Genomic DNA, 12,674 nt, shown 5'->3' with positions numbered 1-12,674 from the left:
TTAGAACCTAATAGTTTAAATAGAGACCAGCAAAGAGACAGGGATTATAATAGTCTAAAAGGGCCTATTATACTTTATCCCTTTGCTCTTACTCAAGATGGTGTTTCTACAGCACCGCTCCAGGCTGTCTTTTTAAAACCTGCTTGTATCTCTTCCTCTTTAACATGAACTGCTTTTAGACATGGAGATTTTCCTGTTGTGAACACGTCTGACCCGGACCTGCTGCTCTCTTATATATAAATACAAACTCGGCTTAACTCTGATGCTGAGAAATATTTGCTCTCTAGACTTGTACTGTGTCTTGACCTCGACCTTCTCATTCCCTTGTGTTTATGTCGTATTTGTTTGAGCAATTTTACAGTCAACCTTATCGGCTCCGTTTCTGTTTTCATTCCGACGCATATTTACCTGCTTGTTTAACCTCATCTTATTATATACCCTGTTTAAACATTTCATAATGGTGGAAAATGGGCCTTGTGATGGGGATGAAGGAAAAAACTATTTGCTTCTATTCCTCAGAGTCCAGGTAAAATGGATAAATTCTCACATGGTTCCAGTAATTATCCCCCAAAACTAAAACATTCTTACTTGGTCCATGACCTAATTTTTCACTAAACTTCATGAATCATGGCATTGAGGTAAAAATGGCTCCTTTCCCATTCATATAATTCATGTCCACCATTAAAGCCCACTGGTACTTTTACTCTCCAAGGTGGTGTAGTTGTTTTTGGCCCTTGAAATGCCTTGTTTCATTAATAGCAGGCCAGGTTTTAATATGCGATATCAGTAATCAATATTGGTTTCTTGTTTCCGAGTAGGACAGAAACAAAAATATTAAACAAGTTATTGGACTAACTCCATTATTTGTTCAGCACTTGCTTCATGTTTTTCTGGACGTGGGCCTCACGGCGAACAACCCTGATCTAAGGGGACGTCATCTGGACCTCGGGATTCACAGAACACGATTTCCCTCGAAACCGGTCTGAGCCAGATGAAGTTAGCTGTTAAAAAATGCGCCGGCCTGAAGTGGACGGAGACATTTTTCTGATAAACACTCACCTCTGGCCTCAGAATCATCTGTAAGTGAGAAGCTGCGTGTTGTGATATGTGCATCCACAGCAGGCAATTGACCTGTTGGTGGACGGGCTAATGCTCTTCACTTAGATTGTATATATATTTGTTCTCCCTCTTCTCTGCTTCTCCTCGTTTCTCTGTTAATCTCCGTCTCTCTCTCTCGCTCTGCTGAGTTAGGATTTCTTTAGAAAACATTAGCATTCCTCCGCAAAGAGGTTCAAGCCCTGTAATGTGTGTCAAGAGGTCATCGCGCACACACACACAAATCTTACCCTCGTTCTCAAGCTGCCAGCGTGTGCATGTACTGTACATGTTTGTGCAGGGCTATTTTTTGGTGTGTGTCTGTGTGTTTGTGTGTGTGTGTGTGTGTGTGTGTGTGTGTGTGTCTGTGTCTGTGTCTGTGTCTGTGTCTGTGTGTGTGTGTGTGTGTGTGTGTTCCTCCAGGCCCCCGATAAGGTAGATAATGATCCATCATGATAATGGAGCTTTAATGACTGCAGTAAAAATCATCTTCAACAACCCCTGTCTTTTTTTCTCTGTCCCTCTCTCTTTCTCTCTCTCTCTCTCTCTCTCTCTCACACACACACACACACACACACACACACACACGTCTTGCTGCTTACCTCTATCTATCTCCCTGCTACCCACAATCCTCTATCACTCACTAAATTAGAACTTGAGCTTGCAACATACACTTAAGCCTAACGCTGTGCACTCACACACACCTGTCATGTCAAACACCTAAACCACTGTATCACACACATGCACACACACCCACACACACTTGAAGGAGTCATGAATCTGGCAACACTCGCTCTCTGCCCTCTTCCATTATTTCATCTACATTTCTCTGTGGCCACACACTGTGATCACATGGGACTTGATCCATGGGAGCCTGTAACCACATCTAGAGCTATACCTCATAACTGGGAGTGTACAGTGCAACCTTGTTTATATTTAATCTCTTCAGGCCATAAATGAGCAGCAGCTTGAATGTAGCAAGAGATGAAGTTTATTCCCCAGCATCGAGGGGATGTTTTTCTTTGCGGAGGAATCAATTATGATTTATTTTCTACGGAAAAACTGGCTCTTGTTTTCCCAGTTTTGCTTTTGATTCGTATCAGTTATGACAACATGTTCCTTTCATGGTTAATTGGAGGGATTTGAGGATGTAATATGTTCTCTGTCTATCTGAGACAAACTTTTTCAGGGTTGAATTCGAGATCCAGGCGTTGACTGTTCTATGAGGGGTTGAGATCAGTGGTTCTCAGCGGGGGGGTCGTGGCCTGTTCTCTGTAACCTTAGCGTTTTCAAAATGACCCAGATTTACAAAGCCATATGTTATTTTATAGGAAAATCAGCTTTGAATGTACTGGAGTGTTTTCCCGAGATTTGAGAGGCCCCACATCGAACCACACCAGCCCCCAACCCCCCCTTAATAAACACATAATACCAAACCACATACTGTCAATATTCAAGCAATTATTTAATTAGCAAAATTCTAAGCATTGTGCAAGTGCAAGGCACTAACACCATTCAATTTAACCTCTAAAGATTCAGACCTCATTAGGAGGTTTCTAACCATGGTGTCGTTCCATTCTTCGGGGGGGCCTCTCCAGACCATCGCCTTCTTTACCAACTAGAAAATACTGGTTTGTTTTCAGGGGTTACAAAAGTTAAAGTCCTGTTTCAGGCGCATCGCAGCCTCACTGCCGTGTTCGACCCGTTTGATCTTGATTTTTTCCGAGTGTCTTCCTGTGGGTCGGGTCAAGGCTGTGTCAGAGGCAGAGAGCAGACGACAGCGGACACACACACTAAACCATTTATCTCCTGGGCCGTGTTACCATCTTATCTTTACTGCCGTGTTTTTCTGCGGGATTGCATCTTAAATGTGCTGCCATTGAGATGAATTACCTGCAAACACACATAAACTGACACGCAGGAAACGTGTGGATAAGCATCACACGCACATACACACAGCTCCGGGTGGATGTTGGTCTGGCCAGTGGAGATGGGAGGAACATTGGAAATGATAAAGATCAAGGTGTAGAGAGATGACGCTGATAAAAGCTGGACTACGCTCAGAACTCATCACTCTGCTCTTAATCTCTCCTTTGTCACGTCCACATGGAAAATGATGGTGATTCCTCGAAACCCTGATAATATCGTATTTTCATCTCCAGAAGACAAATGCAAAAAAAAAGCTTCATAACTCTCCAAAAATGGTTTATTCAAGTTTGGTAGCACACAACAAAGTCTATATTCGTACTCGTATCACGTGTCACACAAACACACACACACACACACACACACATACACAGGGGAGGGAGGAGTGGTCGAGCCTCATTGCTTTCCCTTCTTTCTCTGCTTTACCTCCTCGTTCATTCACTCGATCTCTCAATCTTTCTCTTTTCCATTCATTCCCTTGTTTTCTCCATCATCTGTATTTTCTCGCTGGTCCTCTTGGCCAACATCTCCACTGCTCTTCTCTTCCTCTTCCTCTTCACCTGTTCATAGTTCAAAATTAGTTATTAGTTATCAGGAAATATGAAATATTCAAGGGGAACTCAAGGGATTTACTACTTGCGTAAAGTTGAGGGACAGAATAAAATAAGAAATTTAATAAGAATGATAAACCTATATTTCATTAACACCTTGTGTAGTTGTAGCGCAGGCTTTCTATTACAAATGTGTTTCAACATTTTCAATATGACGTATAAAAGATTATAGTAAACATTGTTCAAATAAACATTTACACATTTTTCAATTTAAACAACATGATAAACATATGTTTTGTGTCATTTCATTGATTATTACCACTGCGATTAGTTGCTGCAATGTTACGCTTGAATAAAACCACTCTGATGTAAAATACAAGTTTGAGAGGTTCAAAATTTACCAGTATCACAAATGTGGGCTTGTGTTAACACAACTGTTTGAGCCGCGCTCGTATTGATACAGATGTATTGGTCATTAAGTCAGTTTGAGTTTGACGTCTCAGCCCAGCAGCAGCCAAAGAAAACAACATTAGCGCTCACTCGCTGAAATGTTCCACTCTATACGGTCCGAAAGAACTACATTGTGGTGTCTTCAGATTATAGTAGTGTGTGTGTGTGTGTGTGTGTGTGCGTGTGTGTGTGTGTGTGTGTGTGTGTGTGTGTGTGCGTGTGTGCGCGCGCGCGCGTGTGTGCGCATGAATGTGTGTGTGTGTTTGTGTGTCTCACCTTAAACATGCTCCTCCATCATCCATGTAGCTGTAAGGAGTTTTTTTTTGTGTTTGATTTATGTTGGATTGAAATCGTTTATCTTTCTCTCATCTTCTTCATGATGTGTGCTTCTCTTACTGAACTTTAAAGAATTGCTCCCCGCTTTTCTAATTAATACCAAAGTTACTAGAATTTTTTTTAATTCACCTTCATCCACTTTATTTACTTATCCACCATCTTTATTTATTGATTGAAGCAACTCTCATATCTCAGTTAAATATGAAGCAGGAGCCAAGAGTGAGCTTAGCTTAGCACAAGGCTAGCAACTGGGAGGAAACAACGGAATCCATTACAGATTATAATGTACAGTGACGTGTGAAATCTAAATCTAAATGACTCAATCACAAGATGTTGATTTACAACGTGTCTAAAATCTCCTTCGTCTTTTTGTCTCCATCCTTCTCTCAGTTGGAGGCGGAGTTAGAGCTGTGCGAGAGGGAGGGGGCGGAGCTCCAAGAGTACGCCAATCAGGTCCTGCAGCAGATCGCCGACCGATGCCCCGACATCTTGGAACAAGTCGTCAACGCCCTGGAGGACAGCTGCTGACACACACACACACACACACACACACACCCACACAGTAAGCCAGCCAGCCCCAATAATATCCCCTGATAGTAGATTCTCAGTGTTGGACATGAAGATGAAAACGTTCTCTTCACTCATCTCGTTTTTACAGATGAAAAAGTGGATCCACAAAAAAAAAGAATGAAATCCAGATATAACTGAAAAATATTCGTCCACTGCGTCTTCAGTCCACATTGTATATTTTTTACACAAGGGGGGGGTACAGCTAAGGGAAGATATTGTTCACCTTTCCACCCTTCTGTGCTTTGTTGGCATGCTAATTAATTGGGAAATAGTTTTTGAGACGTTAAAAGTTGTTCTTTGGCCGAAGGAGCCTTCACCGCACTTGCGTTTGTGGACACGTCCCAGCGGCCATCTTGTGTCCTTCCAGGTGATCAGCAGTTGTAACTTGTAAGTGTGACTTGTATTTTATTAAGGAGGAAGGATAAAAAAAAAAATCTAACTGTATTTGAGAGTGAGTTGAGTTTGCCAGGTTGTTTCTGATGCCAGACTTACACACTGTTGTCACACTGTCCTTTATTCAGATACGAGAGTGTGTCTCTTTCAGCTGCCTTTGTTTCTTTACATCATTTGCTGCTATCGTTTTCACCTTTAGTTCCTTTTCTTGTATTTTTTTTTTCTTCCGTCAGGTATCTGATGAAAGGTCCCGGATCGCAGTGTCTCTTCTTTCCCCGGCTGTTGTGTAAATTGTAAAGAGAGAAGTTTTAATTAACAGCTAGGCAGATTTCATCAGGGGAACACAACACTTTCATCTATTGTCTCACACAACAAACGAAAAGCATAAAACCACAATAAATCTCGCAATAGTCCCTTTATGAAAACACACCCGTGTGGATGGGTTGTGTTTCTTTCTGACCTAAGAAAGCAACACGTTGTGTTGGGTTGTGCGTCCGTGCTGAGCTCAGATGACCTCACTCACCTCCTGTGACAATCCCTTAACACGAGGAGACGTCTGGACTCACTCGTTTCCCCTCATCCAAACACAGTCGGGTTTTCTTTCTCGGGAGGAAGGGAACATGAAATAATTGTTATATATTTTTTTGCTTTTGGTAATATATGAATATATAAAACACTAATCTTGTTGAAATTGAAAATATTGTCATCTCTTGGTTGGTATGTTACATAATGTGTCAAGATATTTTCCCTTTCTGTGTGTGTGTGATATGGAAGAGAGCACAGATGTGTTGCTGTACGTTGCACCGACTCGCGGCTCCGTGTCCACCAGGAACCTTTCTCATCACGCTCACTCTCTTGTCCTTGTTGTTTCCTGTGGTAATGAGACTCGAATGCATGTTTCCCACAGCGCTGACAGCCCAAGCATGGATTTACACACTTGCAGCACAGAGCACAGGAGGATCTAATTGTTTCAAATTCATTGAGAAGCTCCTCTGACTAGGGGTGTTTTAGTTTGAGCTGTTTCCCGATTCAGGGGCCGCATCCCTCGGAGGAGGAAGACACCTCAAAAAGACAAATGAAAGACAATGGGCCTATGACTCACTAAACGGTCACAAAGCTAACAAGCTAGGTGGCTCCTTTATGGACTCCGGAGGTCCTCTGAATGAGGTGGCCCCTGAATTCGGACACAGCTGTAGTCTCATTCTGTGCTGAGTACTGAACACATGACTGGCGTTGGCCACATGCAACTTGAGCTCTCTTAAAAAAAAAAAAAGTAACACCCGGTGGACACGGAACACAAAGACAGGGATTTACACAACATCCTCAAATCTGATTTGACACCAAACTCTGATCAGGAACTTTTCTCCACACCTCAGCAGTGTCTCAAAAAGTCAAAAGCAACATCAGGAGTTTAATTTCAAAAGTGTTTTGGGAGGAGGACTCTGGAGTCTGGTGTGGTGTAACATTTGACACACGAAGGTTGTTTTATTTTGAAATGAAACTCAGTCAGATATGAGCGTGTTGTCGTAAATCCAGTGTTTAGTTTTGCGTGTTTTATACTGATGATGTTTTGTCTTTGGGGGTGGTGAAGACTGGAACTCACCGTGACTCTGTCGTGGACTGAAAATGAAAGAATGGAAATAAAATATGAATTTATCTTTATCCTTTCTTTGTGGAAGTGTTGTTTTTGTCTCTTTTCCTTCTTCAATGAAATGTTTAGTTTGTCCAAAGGGTGAATTGTCTCATATATTTTTCATTAGACATATTTTTCATTTGAGGGATTTACAGAGGCCAGAAGAGGTGAAGGTATTAATACCTCACAAGAAGGGAATTAAGAAGGGATAAAGAAAAATGTAATATGTAACAGAAATGTTATTTTCATTCCTCAAATGTTCTGGGAAGCTGTTCAGTTTTAGTTCACTCACAAATGGCTGCACACACTGGTGAGTGTGCGTGAACTCAGTGGACCGCTCCTTCATCTTTCCACTTGTTCTCTCTCTTTCCTTCCTTTTCATTTTACCTACCTCGCTCGCTCTCTCTATCTTCTTCCTTCACATGAAAACTCGACTCAGCCTCTTATCTGGTTCATTTTCCAGTCCGCCCACAATAACGACATTATTCCAGACCCCTGGTTTCTCTATCTCCACCAGTGTCCTTTTAGAAAGAACTCACCCTGATGCTGGTTGGAAGCCGGTGTCTAATCTTCAACCAGTTCTTTGAGTTTCAACGGTCAAAAGAACTGGTTCCACTGTTGCATCAAGAATTCGCTGATCTAGGGGAAAGAATCACTGGGGCAGGGACCAAAATACTATGACCACCATTTAAATAAATAAAAAAAGAGCAATACTTTGCCACGTGGAAAAGCAAACTGGTTCTTAAAAGGTTGACAAGCTGAACCAACTCCGAAACAGCCCTTGCACCAAGTTCACCCGGGTCGTAAAGCAGTAACACACACACACATACACTCCAGAAACGTACATTTACTTTCAATTTGCATCATTACCCACAATAAAGAGCTGCTTAATGTTATGCTCCAGTCTCTCCCTGTGCTTGTGTGTGTTCTTGTTGTCTAGATTCTTCTCTAAAGTACTTGACCGTTTCTTAGAAAGTACGTCAGAGTATCTTAGAAAGTCATGTTTCTGCAGTGGACGCTTCATACTTGAAACCAGATGAATGAATTTAACTGGTTTCAGATGCACCACCGAAGACCAGAGGAAACTTTTTAGGATGGAAAAAGAGGTGAATGTTTGTGTTTGAAGGTAAAAGGCAGCAGGTTCATTACATAGAAACTGTACAAAGAAACACACACAGACACTTCTTTATTCTTTGCATATGACGGCAGCTCAGTGTTACGAGTCGGACTCATTCAACTAGAAAACCTGGTTTAACAGACCCACTCAGCTCCACTGACCTCAAGCCTTGACCTTCACCACATCTTTGAACTCCTCCTCTGTGAAGAATTTCCACGCGGGGATGAAAACATCATCAGGTCGCTGGGGTCGTTCTGTTTTTCACACAATAACGCACATCAAACACTCTGCTGACAGTCTGTAAACGCCGGCGTTTGCCGTCACGTGGCAACGCTTTGCACGTGTGCAAGCACCTGAGAGCGCGTGGAGAATCAGTTCTGCTTTCTCCATCGACTGTCCTAGTAAAAGCCAGCGGAGGGAGACAGAAGGGATGGACAGAGGAGGAGGAGGAGGAAGAGGAACGCATGTATGACTCCCTGATTTATGTGATGGCAAAAGTGAGAGAGTGATGGAGTGAGAGATGGAGGAGACAGGACCCACTGAGCAGCAGCCATCATTTCTGTCAGAATCCGTCTTCCATCTTTCCCTCTTGCTCCTTCTTTCATGTGTCAGCCTTCTCTCTGTGTGTCTGTGTGTGTGTGTGTGTGGGTCCACCTGCTTGCTTGTGGTTTGTCACCTAATCAACTCTTCAACCTGCAAGATTCAATCTGAAACTCTGAACTGATCCTCCTCTCATCTCTGCTTTGAAACAGAAACTCCAGAACAGAAAGTTCCAGAACAAGACGTATGCACCTGATTACATTTATAGACTTAAATAAGTGTCGGAGAAGTCTCTGTGTTTTATATTCCATATGGTTGTGTTCATGTTTTATACACTAACAGTCTGACATTGCAATTATTGGGAAAAATCTATATTTATATCTGTATTTTACTATACTTAGCTGTACTTTACTATACTATCTGCTGTGCTATACTGTAAAATTCATTATAAATGAGCTGTCAGGTTGACCCGTCTCTCGTCCAATGTCAGCTGGGATTGACTATAGCCCCCAGCAGTCCTTACAGGATAAACAGGATGGAAATCATTATAAGATAGTATGGGACAGGGACTATACTACAATAACTATACTACTACTACTAATACATTTTATTTATAGAGCAATTTGAATACCAAAGACACTTTACAGAAGTTAAACAACAGAGAAAGTAAATAAAAGCAAATATGAAATACACATAATATAACAAAATGATTTTTATGTTTCTCCCTGTTTGGACTTATCTCCCACACTTAGACTCACCTCTCTTTGCACAACATGTCGATAAGATCCCACTGATACTGCTTCACAATTCAAAAAGCAATGATGTCCTTGAGATAACATGTACTTATGAACACGTGTGTGTCCTGATTGTGTCCTGTGTGTGTGGGTGTGCACAGCCCATGTCTTCTCTCCATGGCTGTGGAGGAGCCACGAGCAACAGAAGTAGAAAGTGAGCAGAGGAAGCGGGGAGGGCTCGGGTTTGGCTTTGGGACGATGTGGTTTCAATCATCACACATCACGTCACACGCAGGCGAAAAAGAAGAAGACGGAGAGGGTGATGGAGAGAAAGAGAAAACAGAGAGAGAGGAGGAGAGGGAGGGTAGGGAGCAAAACCAACTGCAGCTCCACTTATTACACACACTCATGGTATATTACATGTTTTCAGGGTAAATGATTCATGGTGCCAGTTGTGGTTGGACGGCATCAGCTTGTGTCTGGATGCTTTACTCTCTGAATACAGATTTGTCTTTATTTCCTCTAATAAATGGTGTGTAGAGTCAATGAATGACTGGATGAAGGGGGGGGGGGGCGGTAGGAAAAAGTTCTGAGGGAAAAACGAGGTGAGAGGAGCAGAGGCTCTAAAATAAGCTGTTAGCCACCGACTGTCCAAACATGCACCAACACCGTTTTCCTCTCCTCCTCCTCCTCCTCTGTCTAGAGAAAGTCGCTCTCATGTTTAGAAAAAGACTCTGGTGAATCACAGTGGTCAGTTGTCAGGATGGCCGAGCAGTCCAAGGCGCCAGACTCAAGGACTGACTCTTTCCTGGTCAAAGGGACTTCTGGTCTCCAAATGAGGGCGTGGGTTCAAATCCCACTCCTGACAGATGTTTTACCTTCACGTTCAGTTTTGACTGAAACCCTGAAAACACTTACAAACAACTAACTCAGTCTAACCCAGTGGTTTTCAGACTGTGTCAATAACATGACAAACTTGACATCTTCTTCTGTCGGATATAGGGACAACCGGAAGGAATTTGTAAATCAGGTCCATTACTTGGTTTTCATGAGCAGATGATGTTCAATTCAAATTTATTTCATGTGGCAAAGAGTAAATACAGTTAATCTGGTTATCACCAGGACTTCAGGTAAGATCTGTTTCCTTTTTTCCATGAAAACTTTAGAAATTAAGTTGTATTTATGTCAGGATGGCCGAGCGGTCTAAGGCGCCAGACTCAAGGACTGACTCCTTCCTGGTCAAAGGGATTTCTGGTCTCCAAGTGGAGGCGTGGGTTCAAATCCCACTTCTGACATTGGTTTTACAGACTGGAGGCAGGATTGAGTACAATCCTGAAAACACATGATCCAAACAACAAAGTCAGTCTAACTCTGATTATCAGACTGTGTCAGTAACAACATAATGTCAACATCTTCTTCTGAGGGTGTCATTTTCATGAGTGTATCATCTTCCATGCAAATGTATTTAATGTTGCAAAAAGAAAATACAGTTCCTCTTTGCATTACAAAGTAAAACCATTGAAAGGATCATCTTCCATCAATGGCTATGTCAGGATGGCCGAGCGGTCTAAGGCGCCAGACTCAAGGACTGAATCCTTCCTGTTCAATGGGACTTCTGGTCTCCGAATGGAGGCGTGGATTCAAATCCCACTTCTGACATACCTTTTACTTCCAGGTGTCCATGAAACAAATAAAATAAAACAAGTGTATAGATTCTAGACTCTATAGTAGATGGTTAAGACTGTGTGAGTAACAGGAAATCCTTAATGGAAACCATGCAGTAGTTTCATGTTGTGAAACTTAGAATCTTAATTTTCTCGAGCATCTGCTCTTCACTGCAGATTTACCTGATGTGATAAAAGTAGAAATCTTGTTTAACTCAATATTAACTCAATCAAGCTTTTCTGAACTAATACTAATTTTGGTTTAAATTCAATTCGAAGTCAGGATGGCTTAGCGGTCTAAGGCGCCAGACTCAAGGACTGATTCCTTCCTGGTCAAAGGGATTTCTGGTCTCCGAATGGAGGCGTTGGTTCAAAACCACTTCTGACATCTCTTTTACCTCCAGGTTTAGTTGAGAAGTAAAGTCCGGAAAACACTTGATCCAAACAACGAACTTAAGGCCGGCGCATGCTTCTGCGTCGTCAGGGGCCCGCAGGCACGCAGCTGTGACGCAGGACTCGTTGTCCGCCGGTTAGTGACGGGTTATACTAGTGGACATAGTGTCGGATCTCTTCTGCCAAGTGCTCTTCTATCTGGTCCATATTCGTTCTTCTAAATCTTCCGTGGTTTCCGGGCATGAACCGGAAATGCGACTCCGGAAATTATGTAGCCAGCAGACCAATCACAGCGCTCGCGAACGGGTGACGCTTGCGGGGCTTTGCCGTCTAGTTAGAAAAATTGGCCGACGCACGTAAGGACGTAGGAAGGGCCGTGAGGGGCCCGGAAGGGCTCTTGCGTCTCCGTTCCCGTGAAAACGCAGAAGCATGCGCCGGCCTTCAGTCCAAACAACTAACTCAGTCTAATTCAATGATTGTCAGACTTTGTCAGTAACAACAGAACCCGTCAACTTCTCGTGTGAGATGTAGGGACAACATGTAGAACTTTATAAATCAGGGTTTCTACCTTGATTTTCACCAGCAGAAGATCTTCCATGCAAATGTATGAATGTTTCAAATTTTGCCTTATATGTAAATTCACTTCAGAAACACAAATATTCACTGTCAGGATGGCCGAGTGGTCTAAGGCGCCAGACTCAAGGACTGACTCCTTCCTGGTCAAAGGGATTTCTGGTCTCCGAATGGAGGCGTGGGTTCAAATCCCACTTCTGACAAGTGTTTTACAGACTGGAGACAGGATTGCGTAGAATCCTGAAAAAACATGATTCAAACAACCAACTCAGTCGAACTCTGTGATTATCAGACTCTGTCAGTAACAACATAACGTCAATCAATATCTTCTTGTCTGGGCGACATTTTCATGAGTGTATCATCTACCAATTCAAATGTATTTAAAGTGGCCAAAACGAAATACAGTTATTACAATATAAAGGGATTTAATTGCTCATCTTACAGAGCACTTGTATGTCAGGATGGCCGAGCGGTCTAAGGCGCCAGACTCAAGGACTGACTCCTTCCTGTCAAAGGGACTTCTGGTCTCCGATTGGAGGCGTGGGTTCAAATCCCACTTCTGACAGATGTTATAAACTCTGTGAAGTATCTTATCCTTCAACACAAGTTTCAGTGTATTTAGACTATACACTGAATAGAATTATGTAAAAACCAACAGCTGGGAACTGAACAATGAACTTGGGTTTAAGTCCCACTCCT

General features: G+C 42.5%; 1 protein-coding gene and 5 non-coding genes across 9 annotated transcripts in view; all 6 read left to right on the top strand.

Moving 5' to 3' along the window:
• The window catches only part of LOC132997975 (ELKS/Rab6-interacting/CAST family member 1-like), a 119,271-nt gene extending 112,288 nt beyond the window's left edge, over positions 1-6,983 (top strand). For all 4 annotated transcript variants that reach the window (XM_061067515.1, XM_061067511.1, XM_061067514.1 and 1 more), the window contains one exon: positions 4,749-6,983. In XM_061067515.1, the coding sequence (XP_060923498.1) occupies positions 4,749-4,886 (138 nt within the window). In that variant the 3' untranslated portion in view covers positions 4,887-6,983. The remainder of the gene's footprint in view (positions 1-4,748) is intronic.
• Positions 6,984-10,102: 3,119 nt separating this feature from the next.
• trnal-caa (transfer RNA leucine (anticodon CAA)) lies at positions 10,103-10,213 on the top strand. The gene is made up of 2 exons: positions 10,103-10,140; positions 10,168-10,213. It is a non-coding gene; the product is annotated as a tRNA-Leu (tRNA).
• A 316-nt stretch (positions 10,214-10,529) lies between these two features.
• trnal-caa (transfer RNA leucine (anticodon CAA)) lies at positions 10,530-10,640 on the top strand. Its single transcript has 2 exons — positions 10,530-10,567; positions 10,595-10,640. It is a non-coding gene; the product is annotated as a tRNA-Leu (tRNA).
• Positions 10,641-10,893: 253 nt separating this feature from the next.
• On the top strand, positions 10,894-11,004 carry trnal-caa (transfer RNA leucine (anticodon CAA)). Its single transcript has 2 exons — positions 10,894-10,931; positions 10,959-11,004. It is a non-coding gene; the product is annotated as a tRNA-Leu (tRNA).
• A 1,063-nt stretch (positions 11,005-12,067) lies between these two features.
• trnal-caa (transfer RNA leucine (anticodon CAA)) lies at positions 12,068-12,178 on the top strand. Its single transcript has 2 exons — positions 12,068-12,105; positions 12,133-12,178. It is a non-coding gene; the product is annotated as a tRNA-Leu (tRNA).
• Positions 12,179-12,430: 252 nt separating this feature from the next.
• On the top strand, positions 12,431-12,540 carry trnal-caa (transfer RNA leucine (anticodon CAA)). Its single transcript has 2 exons — positions 12,431-12,468; positions 12,495-12,540. It is a non-coding gene; the product is annotated as a tRNA-Leu (tRNA).
• Positions 12,541-12,674: the final 134 nt, after the last annotated feature.

This window comes from Limanda limanda, chromosome 1 (genome assembly GCF_963576545.1).
Source record: "Limanda limanda chromosome 1, fLimLim1.1, whole genome shotgun sequence".
Taxonomy (NCBI): Eukaryota; Metazoa; Chordata; class Actinopteri; order Pleuronectiformes; family Pleuronectidae; genus Limanda; species Limanda limanda.
Note: the sequence above shows the minus strand (reverse complement) of the source record. Positions and strands in the feature narration are given on the sequence as shown.